The sequence below is a fragment of the Callorhinus ursinus genome, unplaced genomic scaffold, assembly GCF_003265705.2.
Source record: "Callorhinus ursinus isolate GAN/ISIS: 27379988/994484 unplaced genomic scaffold, GSC_fseal_2.0 scaffold11, whole genome shotgun sequence".
NCBI classification, from domain to species: Eukaryota; Metazoa; Chordata; class Mammalia; order Carnivora; family Otariidae; genus Callorhinus; species Callorhinus ursinus.
The window spans coordinates 3669713-3684907 of record NW_027397073.1 but is presented as its reverse complement, the minus strand read 5'-3'; the positions used below and the strand labels follow the sequence as shown (position 1 = coordinate 3684907).

The 15195-nt window shown below is 35.5% G+C and overlaps 1 protein-coding gene across 1 annotated transcript in view; it reads left to right on the top strand.

Annotated features, from left to right (window-relative positions):
* The window catches only part of CUNH18orf63 (chromosome unknown C18orf63 homolog), a 34208-nt gene that overhangs the window by 7095 nt on the left and 11918 nt on the right, over window positions 1-15195 (top strand). Inside the window, exons 4-11 of the mRNA XM_025886849.2 lie at window positions 104-160; window positions 3024-3135; window positions 3733-3774; window positions 5301-5377; window positions 10612-10721; window positions 11758-11854; window positions 11956-12041; window positions 13505-13688. Of these exons, the coding sequence (XP_025742634.1) occupies window positions 104-160; window positions 3024-3135; window positions 3733-3774; window positions 5301-5377; window positions 10612-10721; window positions 11758-11854; window positions 11956-12041; window positions 13505-13688 (765 nt within the window). The remainder of the gene's footprint in view (window positions 1-103; window positions 161-3023; window positions 3136-3732; window positions 3775-5300; window positions 5378-10611; window positions 10722-11757; window positions 11855-11955; window positions 12042-13504; window positions 13689-15195) is intronic.

Sequence of the window (15195 nt, the reverse complement as noted above, 5' to 3'; positions counted from 1 at the left end):
CTGTAGGTTTAAATGTTTAAATTCTTTATATTGCATTATTTAATAATATATTTGTGTTAAGTAATTTTTATAAATGTGGATTTTTGTTGATTTGTTGTTATAGATACCATTTTATAAAGCTGGAAAACTTAATGCCTATATTGAAAAATATGGAGCTAAGGTAAGTTTTTAAAAGGATAATAATTCCAAATGCTATTTATACTGATGTTGTATTCAACTTCTTTTGTCAGCAAACAAAAATTAAAATATCTTTCTCATATGATATTGCTTTGCATGTAAAAGAACCACTTTTTTAGTTTTTAGAGTTTGTATAGAATTTTTTATTTTTTATTTTTTTAATTTTTTTTTAAGATTTTATTTATTTATTTGAGAGAGAGAATGAGATAGAGTGAGAGAGCATGAGGGGGGGAGGGTCCGAGGGAGAAGCAGACTCCCTGCTGAGCAGGTAGCCCCATGCGGGATTCGATCCCAGGACTCCAGGATCATGACCTGAGCCGAAGGCAGTCGCTTAACCAACTGAGCCACTCAGGCGCCCTAGAGTTTGTATAGAATTTTTATTTCTTCCATAAATACTTAGTAAAATTCACCAATCAAATTATCTGGGCCCGGCATTTTCCTTGTGGGAAGGTTTTTGACTACAATTTCAATGTCTTTGATAGATGATAGAATGATTCAAATTATCTATTTCAAGGAATTTGTCCATTTCACCTAACTTGTTATATTTATTGACATAAAGTTGCTTGTAATACTCTCTTAATTTCCTTTGCTGGAGAATATGTAGTTATGTCACCTGTCTCATTCCTGATATTGGTAATGTGTCTTGTCTTTTTTTTTTTTTTCCTCCGTAATCAGTCTTGCTAGAGGCTTAGCAAGCTTATTGATTTGCAAAAAAAAAAAAAAAAAAAGCTTTTGGTTTGGTAGATTTTCTCTGTTGTTTTACTGTTTTGTATCTCATTGCTTTTCATTTTCGTCTTTATTATTTACTTTCTTAGGCTTACTTTGGGTTTACTTTGCTCTTCTTTTTTTAGTTTCTTAAGGTGGAAACTGAGGTCATTGATTCAAGAACATTCCTTTCTAATATTAGATACATTTAGTGCTATAAACTTCCTCCTATGTATGTGTTCTGTTTTAATTTTCCTCAGTTCAAAATGCTTTCTAATTCCCCTTTGATTTCCTTTCTAACTGTGGGTTAGTTAGAAGTGTGTTATGTAGTTTCCACATATCCAGGGGTTTTCCAAGGATCCTTCTATTGTTTTCTAATTTAATTGTGGCTAGAGAACATGTTTTATATAACTTGAACGTTTTTTAATTTATTGAGACTTGTTTTATGGCCCAGAATATGGTCTTCCTTAGTAAATATTCCTTGTCTAATTAAAAACAATGTGTATTCTGCTGTTGTGTCAAGTAGTCTATGTCAATTTGGGTCTTATCTATCTATCTATCTTATATCTTATCTATCAACAGCAGTTGATAGTGTTGTTAAGCTACTATATTCTTCTTATTTTCTATCTATCTTTTGTATCAATTATTGAGAAAACATGGCACAAAATTTGGCCCTGACTTTAGCTGCAGTGGTCAGTGACCCCATCTTTGCCCTGAAAGGCATCCAGGTCATGAATCAGGTTGGTTACGGATGACAGAATTGCCCTGCATTTCCTCCTTGTATGCCAAGGCTGAATGTACGCTGATACTTTCTACTGTATCTGGGTTAATGCCTCAGTCCAAGCAGAAAGTCAATACAGAATCAAGGAGAAAACCATTTGGCTTTCTAAGGAAGATCCTGATAGTTTATGGGATTTGTTCAGCCGTTTAGGCCTGAGACCCTGGGTTCATGTTTGAGGTTAGTGTTACAGGTTGGCTTCATCCTGCTGCTTGAAGTCCTATTGATAATATCCTTAATTAAAATATCTATGAAACAATTTGAACCGATTTGGTCTTCTTCACTGCCAACAAATTAGTTACTTGTATCCTGGGAAAATTCACCAGAAAACAAAATAATACAAAAATGAAGGGTGAATAATATTGGGAAACAATTCTCCTTGGCTCTCTCATTTTTCTGCATATCTTGCTAAAAGCAGCAATGGCAGCATTTTCTTTTGGACTGTATTTGTAAGGATATTTGTATAGAAGAAAACCTTGGTTCTTTCCCTAGCCCTGGGTATTTTCCTTACATGCATGTGGCTAATCCATACTCAGCTGATGACTCAAGAGGGACTCTGCTGATCTCAGAGTTCACTCTCTGTGCAGCTCTCCCCGGTCTAATATTTTGCCCCCAAAACTAGCTCCCTTGGCCTCCTGGACTCTCAGCTATCCCTCAACTTAGGTACCACTCGTCCAGGGTTCTGCCTCCCTGCACCACAGCCTAGAAACCCTCTTTAATTGAGATACTGGGGTGTGTATGTGGGGGGGGGGGGTAATTGTAGGATTCCCATCTCTTAAGGATTGCTCTTCTTTCTTGCTAGATGTCCAGAGTCTTGTGAAATACCGTTTCATATAACTTGCTCAGTTCTTTAGTTACCTCAAGTGGGAGGATAAATCTGGATCCTATTACTTTTTATTAGTCAGAAGTAAAAGTCTTGATTTAAAAAAATTCTCTACCCGTAGAAATAGTCTGCTGGTTTCATGTGTGCCCATGTAAGTAATTGTTTTCTGATACTGAACTAGAGTGAACAACAATGAAAATCATAATATAGTTGTGGGCTGGTTTCCTCTGTGCAGAGCAGAACACAAAGTATAGTGTAGGGTCCTAGGGCAGAAGCTCTAAAACTTTAGGCTTATTGGGACGGGATAAGGAGGAAGAATTTGGCCATTGTAGCATGATAGTCCTCGTGGTTTCAAAGCGAATATGTTTTAACACTAATTTAACTTTAGAACCAGATAGGATTAGTTGTAGTGATGACTATAATTGATATCCAAAATAACCCAGGTTTTTGGGTGGTGATCTAAACACACATTTTCTTTGAGTTTATAGGGCTTGCCAATTGCTGGAAATTTGCCTGTGTTTTGTTCTTTAATATGTTTAGGTAGCGGCTCCACAAAGAGTAATTCCTGTAATTCTTCAAAACTGCCTTTCATATTCACTCACAGCTAAACTTGCTCCAGCCTGGAATAAAACTGGCCATCTCTTGGTGCAAGGTGACTTTATATCTTTCAGTCATTGGGGGTTTCTGAATTAGATTACTTCTAGTCTGTGCATCTGTTTTAAATTTCAAGATACATTATGTTTAAGGAATAATTTTTAAAGCATAGCTCCAGCTAAGCCTTCTCAGGCAAGTCCACAACAACATAAATGTCATCTTCTTACTTAGGATTATATCCAGAGGCCTGCTGATGTTTTTTCAAAGAATTTTTTAAAATTATGTAATACTTGATGTTTACAAAGGAATAAATATAAGTTATAGAGCATTATAGTAAAATGAATACAAATTACCAAAAATGGTTGGAACCAAAAGGCTATTCTGGATTTTGTGTTGAGGTCTGACCATTTTCTAAGTACTTGATGCCAGGAAATAAATGTTAGAAGGAAGAATTGGGTATTTCTGTCCTTTTAATTGAAAAGATAGTTTTTGAGTGGTTATATTTTTTCTCTGAACTGTCTTTAGATATTCCTTTGTGTAAAACTGCATTTTAAGGTATTTTCCTTAGCTTTGATAATTAAACATAAAAAGGTTGTATTTATTAAGCGTGATTTATAAGTTGTAATAATGTGGCATACCCTATGAATTTTTTAAGGGAGAGAATTTCTTTCTCAGATGGGAAAGCAAAGTGCTGTTGGTAAGTAAAAATGCATAAGTCAATAGATAAAACATTAATATGGCTAACAGTCATTAAAGAAAACAATGTTACAGATTGTTGGGTTGTTACAATCTTGATGATTATCAGAATATAATCAGGTATTATTATAATCACAATTTTACCCAGGACATCATCTCTGGGTCACAATATATGTTCTTATTTATAAGAGAAAAAAATTTACTTCTCGTCATTGGAATAAAATCTATATTTTTAATTTCTCTACTTAATTGAAATTATTACTCTGAAGAAGTTAAATTCTGCAGGCATTTGTAATGTATAGCTTCCAGAGTCATATCACTGAAAATTCTTTAGTACTGTTGTTAAGTAAAAGATGTATTTCTTATGAGAACATAATTCTTCTTTTCCATAAAAGAGAAAAAAAAGATTGTCTAAAGACAAAGATGACCTAAAATACACAGTTTATAGTATGGTCTCATTGTTTCATTGATAAGCATGGCTGTTCAAATAGACCTGTTCCTAAACAGTAGTCCACAGATAGCAGACAAGTGGAAGTCCTAAGACCAAGTAGACAATCAGTCATGGTAGCTTTCACTGCAGTTTGGGCATAGCCTGAGATCCTGAGCTAGCACTTATAATCCACAACTATTTAATTTGAGTTGACCTTCAGGCTGAAGCCTATTTGCCCTCCTTGCACTGGTTTTAAGTTGGACACGGCAGTCACTGTGCTGTAGCTCTGGATGAATGGGTTCATTACAGAAATTCAGTTTCATCCCCAGACACTGTCAAGAGACTATAGCTGTCAGAGGTTAAAGATAAAACTTTAGAAGAGAAAAATTCCTCACTCTTGTGTTAGAACTTTTCTTTTAGTTTTACCAAATGTAATATTCTATAGCAGAACTGATAAATTTTAAGTGTATAGCTCATTGGATTTTCACAGACTAACCATATCCTCATAACCAGTTCTCAAATCAAGAAACAGAACGTTACCCCATGCTTTCTTTCAGGTACTACCCCTTCCCAAGATAACCACTCTCTGACTTATCATAAGTAATTCTAATTATGAGAAAGCAAGGTAGAAGCCTTGGGTCTCTATGAGATCTGTATTGTATCTGCTGGTATATTGATGGGCATTTGTTAGGAAAAGACTATAAAGTTAGGAGCTTGGCATGGCACCTCTCCCAATTTAAGAAGACAGTGTCCGTTTTTCACATGTAAATAGAAATCAGGCTTGTAAAAGGTACTTGTTGAATTGTTCTAACTGTGGGATGTCTCACTGTTCTTACTGTAACCTTGCCCTGTGGCCCCCCAATACATACATGTCCATATATCCATGTTGTTTCAGGCCTCTGTCTCATCTGCAGACTCTCAAACATTATATGGTGATTTTTTTGAATTTTACCATGTGAGGAAAAAATACATATTCTTAATTGAGTTTCTAATGTGAATAAATAAAGTTAAGGTTATTTTTTTGTTACTTAAAATATTAACTTAATAAAATGGAGTAATAATTCCAGAAAATTCACAGTTAAATATTTTATTTTCAGTATTAGACATCAGCGTAACCGAAACTCAAGTTTGTCTAAGTATAGAAGCTTACACAATCAGACTGCCATTACCTGAGGTACCACATATTTTGATTTCTATAATTAACTTTGCTATATTTACTATATACTTTATTACCAATATGCTAGTAGGCTTTAATTTTTAACAAGAGTGATAAGAAGGGTTTTTTTATTATCAAAATCCATATTATTAAATGCTTGATATGTTGATACTCTTCTAAATCGGTTTACTCAAAGGAAACGTCAGTTTAACAATTTTTTTTTTAATTTTTAAAAGATTGTATTTATTTGAGAGAGAGCATGAGCAGAGGGGAGGGCCAGAGGGAGAGGGAGAAGCTGACTCCCCACTGAGCAGGGAACCTGACTCGGGGCTCCAACCTAGGACCCCAAGATCGTGACCTGACCTGAAGGCAGATGCTTAGCCAACTACAATTACACATTAATAGTAACTCAATAAATATTGTTTTCCTTCTTCTGTGACAGTGGTTCTCAGTAGAGGAGGGTGGAGAAGGAAATGAATGACTTTGTTCCCCATGAGTCATTTGGTAAAGTCTGAGGAAAAATTTGGTTATGACAAAGGGGGAGGGATATTTAGTGGTTTGAGGCTAGGTATGCTGCTAAAAAACACCCTATAGTGCTCAGGACAGCAACCCCACCTCCACCCCAACAAAGAGTTATCCAGCCTGAAGTGTCAGTAGTGTCCACGTTGAGACAGATGACTCCTCCTTTGCTTAGAGTGACCCTCTCATTAGCTATACATCCTGCCCATCGTTTAAGGGCCAGCTTCAATGCTATTCCATTCATATTTCTCTTTAATTTTTTTGATTACCTGCTATGTTGAGGCAATAGACAAGTCAAAAATAAATAGGCTCTGCTATCTGGCCCTCAGGAATTATATAAGCCAGTAGGGAAAATGACCTGCATAAAAATAAATGGAATGGGCAGCATGACATGAATATCTTGTACTGCTGAGGAACCTTTCCAAGGTTTGGACCCACTATGACCTCCCAGCCTCTTTTAAACCTTCATTCTATTCTGCACCATGCTCACATACTTAGGTGTATGTTTAGAATTATACTCATTTTTATATCCCCAATTTACTTTATAATAAGCTTCTTAAGGACTAATACCATGTCTTACTGCCCTTTGAATTTTCTGCAGATGAGACTTGTGCTTTATATATCTGAGTTTTGAATCAGTTAGAGATTGACAAAGAAGAGTAAGACATAGAGAGGTCAGAATACCGTCTTCATTACTAGGATGAGAATATAACTTATGGTCCCAAATGGATACTTTTGAGAGTGAAAGGGACAGTAACCTAAGGGGATACTGGCCCAACATATATGAACTGGGGTGTGATAAAAATAAAATCAGATCAATTAAAATTGTATTTATTGAATTTATTGTACATAAAAGAATAGTTTGTGAACCAAGAGTCTTCAAACTAACAGTGTAATGAAACTCAGAAGGGTGTTGTTGCAGGACAGTTTATATAATGAAAATGTAGAAGCTATTTTATCTTTATAATGATTGGTTATAGTAATGGGGTTTTCCAGATGACAGGGAATTAGTTAAAACTGATTGTCTTACTCTGTTTTGGAAAACAATTTAAGTTTTATTTATGATTTTAAGAGGCATTTACAAGAAATAATCGAAGTTAAATTTCAGTTGTGTTATAGAATGAGCTGGATTAGGTTTTACTTATGTGCTTAACTGGTTTTGTCTGCTTAAGGGATTTTCAAGTTTGGTTTTCATTTTATTTATTTTAACAGATATATGGTCACACTGTTTATTATGGGAAAAAAGAAACAGTTGTTAGAGAATGTGTCCTATCTGAACCCTCGAATTAGGTAGCTTCCCCGCCTACTTGTGGGAGTAATGGAAACCCACAGGCTCCCTTGAGAGATCAGGAACCGTTCCCCACATGACAGAATGCAGTACCCACCTTCTGCCAGCAAGCCAGTTCCCAAAAGGAAGAAGGAATTGTCCCAGTTTTATCAGCCAGATAAGTCACCTGATCTGCCCTCGGGAGAAATGAGTGGAAGGGCAGAGAGACATCAGGAGTATGTGTTAGAGCTTTCTCAACATGGAAGCAAACACCAGAAATGGAGAAGATGTACTCCTATCTTCTACTCAACATTATATACTCAGTAGACACTTATTCTATTCATTTAAATTGATTTCCTAAATTATAATCGATAATCAGCTCCTCCAAATCTCACTTTACCTAAATTTTTGATATGGCATTTTTCATGTTCTCACTGTTATAAAAATTAGTTTCATACATGTCTATGTTCCTATTAAGTTGTGATCTCTTTGAGAGTCTAGTTTTTCCCTTATTTATCTTTGTTCCCCAAATAGACTAAAAGATAATTGCATTGAATTTTCCTTTTATCAAAATGTAGTATTGGTTATAGGTCTGGTGAGGAGAATAAAAGTGAGGAGGAAGATGTTTACCCCTTCTCTCCTTTCCAGTTTATCTTCTACATTTTCATTCCCCTTAAGTAAGCTGGGACAGAGGTTAAGTAACTTGCTCTAGGTCATAAAGGTAGTAAGAAAGTGATTTAGGATTTAAAAGTTTTTCTTTTGACTCTGTCCTTTCTGCTACACTGCATTATACTTCCTTCACCTAGCCTTAGGTTTCTTGACTCAAATTTGTACGTCCCATAGAGCCTGACAGGAGTAGGTATTTATTATGTACTGAAAAAAATAACAACAGTGTTTGATAATATAGTACCAAACTAAGCATCATAAGAACCACATGACTTTAGGAGTTCAGAAAAAAAAAAAGGAGATGTTTGAGAGAATTCATATTTGAAACCTTGGAACTGTGACATTATTTTCTACCCTTTCCTTCTTGAAATCATATCCTTTTTTGGTTTCTCTGAAACTGCTTTATCCCGAATTTCCTACCACTCATTCATGGTTTTTCCTCTCTTACTGCACCTTAAATGTTGCTGTTCCCTAGGGTTCCATTTTCAGCCCACCTTTCCTTTCCATAGCAGGTTCAACTCTTCCAGTGGTAAGCCTATACACTTACTTCCCAAATATTCTTGTATAATTGCAATTTGTCCTTTCTCAGATATTTTCACATGAATGTACTGATGATGCTCAGTCTCAGTTATGCCTGAAACTGAATTATTTGTCACCCTCACTAGCCCTGACTCTGTTCTTCCTGTATTTGCTCTTGGTTACTGGCATCAATAGCCAATAAGTTAACCAGCTAGATTGCAGAGTTATCCTTGGGTCTCAGTCCCTACATCTAATCAGCCATTAATAGCCTACCTTGGTCTCTGAAATCCCTTCCTCTCTCTCCATTTCTGCTGCTCTGATTAAACTCTCTTCTTTTGCCTGAACTATTAAAATGGTTTCCATATTGGCCTTCTTTTTTCCAGTCTTTCCCCTTATTTATTCTCTAATTCTTCTTCAAAGTATCAACAGAGTTCTCGTTCTAAAACAGATGGCCCCAACCTAAATATCTCTAGTATCTCAACATTGCCTAGAGCAAATAAAGTCCAAATTCTTTAGCTTGGCATTATAAAGAAGAAGGTATATTTACTGAGTACCTTGTTAGTGCAGGTCTGTTCAGGAAAGGACACATTATAAATATTTGTTAAGTAAATACATGTAAGAGGTTAACTTTCTCTTGGGGCATATGGTGAACACTTGGGTAGTTAGCCAGTCTTCAAAAAAATCTATGTTGAGAAAAACCAATATAGACATTAAGTGCTGGTACCATGGAGATCTCTGCAGCAATTTGCTTGAATCTCTGAATAGTGTTGAAAATAGCCAGAAGGATATAAACTCAAGCTATATAAGTGAGTGTATATGAGAACCCATAAATTGAATATTTGGACATGATACCTACCCTCTCTGAATTCAATTTTAGGTTCTGTTTTCCCTCAAATAATCTATTTATTCACCTGCAGTCAGTCTTTCCTGACATTCACAGCCATCCCAGCACTGACTACGCTTTTGTTTTTTTTTAGATTTTATTTATTTATTTGACAGAGAGAGAGCACGCACACACAAGCAGAGGGAGCAGCAGAGGGAGAGGGAGAAGCAGGCTCCCCACTGAGCAAAGAGCCCAACGTGGGGCTGGATCCCAAGACCAGAGTCAAAGGCAGATGCTTAACCGGCTGAACCACCCAGGCGCCCCATGACAATCCTTTTCGTAGGTCACAAATTAGACAACTTAGCTCCTAAGTACAGTATATCACCGGGCAAATTTTCTCCCGTGCACAGGACAATATGAATCCTTATTCATTCTTACTGTCTTTGCTTTCTTACCTCACAACATAACCAGCAGTTCTTATCTTCCTATTCCTGCATTCATGTTTTTCTGCTCTGCCCTGCTCCCTAATTTCCATTAGTCTTAATAAATGCTATTAGAATTCAGGGAGGGATCAGTCACTGAATGTAGAGGAGATGGGTCTAGCTCTAGGCCTGTAAGGCTCTTACTGGTAGAACTCAGATAAATCAGAGTAAGGGCAGTGCTTTAAGCAAGTGTATTGTTATTTATGACTTGTCTAGGCAATAAAAAAAAAAAATGGCCAGTTTAGTTGGAGTTTGTTGAAAAACAGTAGTAGAGAATGAAGTTAGAACATTATTTCCCAAAATCTGTATGATGATAGGTTAAAAAGGGGGTGAGGGATTATGAACCATTCTCTCTGATCCTAACACAGTATCCTCTTAGGAGGACATTAATACTTTACTTAAAGTCTCTCCTTATCTTTGATTCACTGTATTAAAATGCCCCACAGGGTAAGAAAACCATAAGTAGAAAAGGATTGGTAAACTATCAGCTTAAATACCCTGCAGATGGGGCACCTGATGACCAGAGGAAAAGCATTCCAGGAGATGGAAAAGGGATACAGAAGGAGAGTATTGGCTCTGTGCTCTACCCTTCAAAGACCAAATAGAAGAACAACTCTGTAACTCATCCTCCATTAAAAAAAAAAAAAAATTAAGACACTATTCTTACAAAATGTAAATACCTTCCTTTAGAAGGAATTCAACTTCCTATAAGCATAATCAAAAAGTTGAAAACCAGTTGAAATAAGTATGAGAGAGGTTCAGGGTTGGAAAATGAGAGAAAGCATGAAATACTAGATATATTGTACAGAGAGAAATAGGGAGAGCTGAAACATTGATTACATTATGTAAAGTGTTATGTATCTCCCAATTTAAAGTAAGCCTTTAAAACTACTTTGTAATTGACTATGTATGTGTTTCTTTTTGTTTGACAAATTCTTTTGAGGACTTACACATTAAATCTTATTTCTATTAAAAGCTAAGAGAATTTGGTATTTCTCAGAGTATTATAAAGGATTTTGATACTGACAAGAATGCTGTCATTGAAGGACATTCAATTTTAAGCAACTGGTGCTACGTTTTGCCAAGGTGAGATTTCAATTTGTATCATCTGGGATGGGTCCAAGTTATAGTTAGGTCTCTCTCATTTTGCTTCAGCAACAATGTATACAGAAGTATAAAGGAATTTTTTTAAAGATTTTATTTATTTATTCATGAGAGAGAGAGAGAGTCAGAGGGAGAAGCAGGGTCCCAAGGAGCAGGGAGCCCGATGCGGGACTCGATTCCAGGTCCCTGGGATCATGACCTGAGCTGAAGGCAGACGCTCAACCATCCGAGCCACCCAGGTGCCCTATAAAGGCATTTTTGAAACTGAATTTTTGAAAGCGATTTGTAACTTAAAAAACATCATACAGAAGCCCTCAATTTCCTGTATCAAATTACTAAAACAATTTTATTACACACATATACTTTTGTTAAATATAGTCTTTACAAAAGTAAAATTTCCAGATATCTCATTATGAACCATTATAATAATAATATATAATATATATAATATAATGTAATAATATCAGTAAAACCTTTTAAACTGTGCATATAATTAATGTTTCATTATTATTTGATAGGAACTGTTTTAAGTTTGTACTGTCTTTAGGGGAAAAAATGGCTTGTTATTAATATAAATAGGACTATTGGGATGAAATTTTAACCTTCTTAGGAAAAAGAACTTTAAGTAACAGAATGTGCATAATAATTTAATCATCAAAGCAGAGAGGAGGTAGCTAGAGAACACAGATTTGACTCTGATTCATTTAGCTCTTAACAGAATTTTCCTTAAAGTCTAACAGTTACTAGGCATACTTCTGTATGGCCACATTTACTAAACATTATTTTCTGTTTATAACTGGCACATTGTATTAATTCAGTTTAGTTTTTCCTAACAATTCTGGTTGTTAAGATTTAATAAAATGATGTACTTGGAACTAGGAGCAAATGATTAGTTTATTACTTATGTATTGATAGTGGCTAAATCTTTTTGAGTATTCTCTAAATTAAATTATATAATTAAATAAAATTATATCCAAGCACTGGCTCATAATATTTTATCAACTCTTATTTTTCATAGTATGAAAAGGGGACAAATAATAAGTATTCTTCACACCACACCCCCTGACTGTCCTTTTCACTCATATGAAGATTTCCAGATGCACTGGAATGACCTGGTAAGGAATAGAAATGTATATTATGTTAGAAGCTATTCTTATAATTGAACCTAAGTTTAGCTTTCTCTTAAGAGAATTTCAGCTTTGTTCTTAATTTTTAGTACGGCTATAAACTTCCAGAAGATTGTGGAAATACTAAAATATACTGCAGCATCTACTTTAAAATGATAAGAGGAAAGATCTTCACATATCCTTTTATACACCACTTATAACAGAAGCCCCTGCCAACCTCATGATCCAGTCTTACTCCTGGCTCTGATGTTGTCCTCATTTTCAAACTTCTCTATGTCTAAATGAAACTGCATTCCCCTCTACATTTTTTCCCCAGCTTGAATGTTTTTTGTTTTCCTTAGAATTTTTCTATTTTTATTTGAGAATGAGCTTAATAATGATTATTTTTTTCTCTTAAGCACTATTGCAACAATTTAGGCAACAAAAGGAAATTTAGAGTAGATAGAAAAATGTTCACATGACTGCTAGTAGACAGTAAGAAAATCTTAGGATTCTCCTTAGCCAAGGGCTCCCTCCAGTGGTATTTTGGATATTATTGAAAGGGTAAAATTAAAAGAATTAGTCTTTTTACAAAGATTTTTGTCTTTGGAAGATTATTTAATTTTACAGGCAAAATTTAGAGGATCTGACTTTCACTTAATGCACCCCAATGATTTAAGAAAATATCTGTCTTACCATTATTTTAAATAAGTTAATAATATGAGTGTTCCGGTGAAACTTTTCAATTATAATTGGTACTGATTTCTCATTCCTATCTCTGTGTTCTGACCTGCTGGAGTTTCAGATTGGAAGAAGGAAGAGCCATGGTGTTCTCTTTCTCCATTCTACACTTCCTAACCCAAATCTTAATATAAAATTGAGGTTGACAGGGATCAACTACTCCCTTTCATTAGATGCAAAGGCGTTATTCCAAGTCCTCAGAATATTTTTCATCAGAAAAAGTAACTGCTCTTCTAAAAGAATTGCTTTTGGAGCTTGAATACACTCTATATGTGTTGTTTCTTTGTATTGAATTTTTATAGCTTTTGGAGATGAAACCTCTTTATTGTTTACTATCAACACTTATTTTTGTGATCTCTAAAGGTCATAGTGTCTTTCTTATAAATTAGTTTTGGAATATCTTAGTCTGCCAGTCTATACAGAAAGCTCTATAAGAAGGACACAATGAGCAGTCTTGATTTTGAGGGTTAAAAGAGAATGAAGCAAGATCCCTGTGATAAAACACATTTTGCTTTGGAAAATATGAAATAAGCAATATATGAAATAGGATTTATTTATGTGTGCCTTTTTAACAGTTAATATTGTCATACTTTTCTAATTCCATAGAAATTGCTATCCCTTGGGGCACCTGGATGGTGCAGTCAGTTAAGCGTCCAACTCTTGGTTTCAGCTCAGGTCATGATCTGTGTTGTGAGATCAAGGCCAGAGTCAGGCTTTGCACTCAGCGTGGAGTCTGCTTGAGATTCTCTTTCCCTCTGCTTCTCCCACTCGTGTGTGTGTGTGTGTGTGTGTGTGCGTGCGTGCGTGTGCGCATATGCATGCATTCTCTCTCTCTCAAATAAATCATTAAAAGAAAAAGAAAGAAATTGTTATCTCTTAAGTACAAAAACTGTTCTACTGTTCTTTAACGTTGTTCAGATATCCTCTCAGCTGCATCAGAAGTCAGCCCATACAGTTCTTTCCAAGGGTAGATTTGGAAGGTGTGTTGAAAAGTTTCATTTCAGACTTAAAATCTAAACTGCCTCATATCTGTGGCTTTCCCATAAAGATGACAACTAAACCATGCTACTACACACAAGAACTGATGAAACCTCATGTACAGGTAAGAGATTTCATGTCCTACTGAGCTCTCTAAGACATAGCATGTACCTATCTTGGACCTCTTGCTTTCTGTGAGGGACTGTCTAACCCATTGTACTAGAATTCTTTTCTCTCAGTTCAGTGTTTCCTTTAATGTTACTTGTTATTGTACTTGACCATTTATCATTGCCGTTTGTTGTCTTTTTTGTATTTATTGTGGCATTGTAGTAATAGTTGTTTACTGGTCTCTTCTAATTAGGCATGAGCTCCTGGAGGGCAGAGATCATATTCATTTTCTTATGCCAAGTGCCTGGTACAAAATAGGTGATCATTAAAAGATTTTTTCAATGAATAAATGATTTTATAGGGCAGTTTGGGAACATTTGTCTCATACAAATCCAAGTTTACTTTGAACTGCCACTTCATTTGAGTCTGCTTGATCCAAAAAGCCTTTGTGTATAGTTCTATTTACATAAATTGAATTAATTAAACAACATTTTCCTTATAAGATGATGTGCTAAGTAAAATCTTCCAAAAAAAAGTAGCAGCAATTAAGCAATACTGATGAAGAAAATATGCTGGCCTATCTTCACACTCACTAGAATAAGATTTCTTGTCAACAGACAATAAAATTGGAAGGGAGGTTTTGGAGAAACAAATATAAGGAATTTAATTTAAAATTTTCAACAGTGACCTTTCTTGTAAATGACAACTGTGTGTTTTCATAAAAGGGAAAGACAAAAGTTTGAACAATTTGAGCAGTTTGAATTGTAATATGAATTATATGAATATTTCTGTGTCTGCTTAATCTTTTTTCTTGACTAGGTCCTCTGTTTATTGTAGTTTCCACTGCTCCAATGATTTCAGCTTTCACATGGTGTTGACTTGCTATGGATTATGGCATTTTTTCAGCTTTTGTTTCTATGCTAATTGTTTCATTCTCTTTTTGATCCTCAACTAAAATTAACCAGAGCCAGGATCTGATAGGCCCCACTCATCTTTTCAGGCCAGGCTATATCATCTGTCACCCAGCTAGTATTTGGATTTGCTATCCTTGAGTCAAGAACACCTCATGTAAATGATATAAAAACATGGCACCCCAGACAGACATCAGGGTCAATAGGCAAGGCCATTTCCTACGAAGAGAATGCAAGGGGTGCCTGGGTGACTCAGTCAGGTAAGCATCCAACTCTTGATTTCAGCTTAGGTCATGATCTCAGAGTTGTGAGATTGAGCCCCACATCAGGCTCGGCATTCATGGAGGAGTCTGCTTGAGATTCTCTCTCCCTCTGCCCCTCCCCCTTGCGCTCTCTCTCTCTCTCTCTCTCTCTCTCTCTCTGGAATAAATGAATCTTTAGAAAAAAAAAGAAAGAAAAAGAATGTGAATGGACAAATTCCAACTGGCATCCTTATGATAATGAATCTTAAAGTTTTGCCCAAACATAACATTTTTAGTAGTTCCTGGCCAAGCCCAAATCTGAGAATTTAGAAGTAAATACATCATTATATAATGCATTTTTATTGGATAT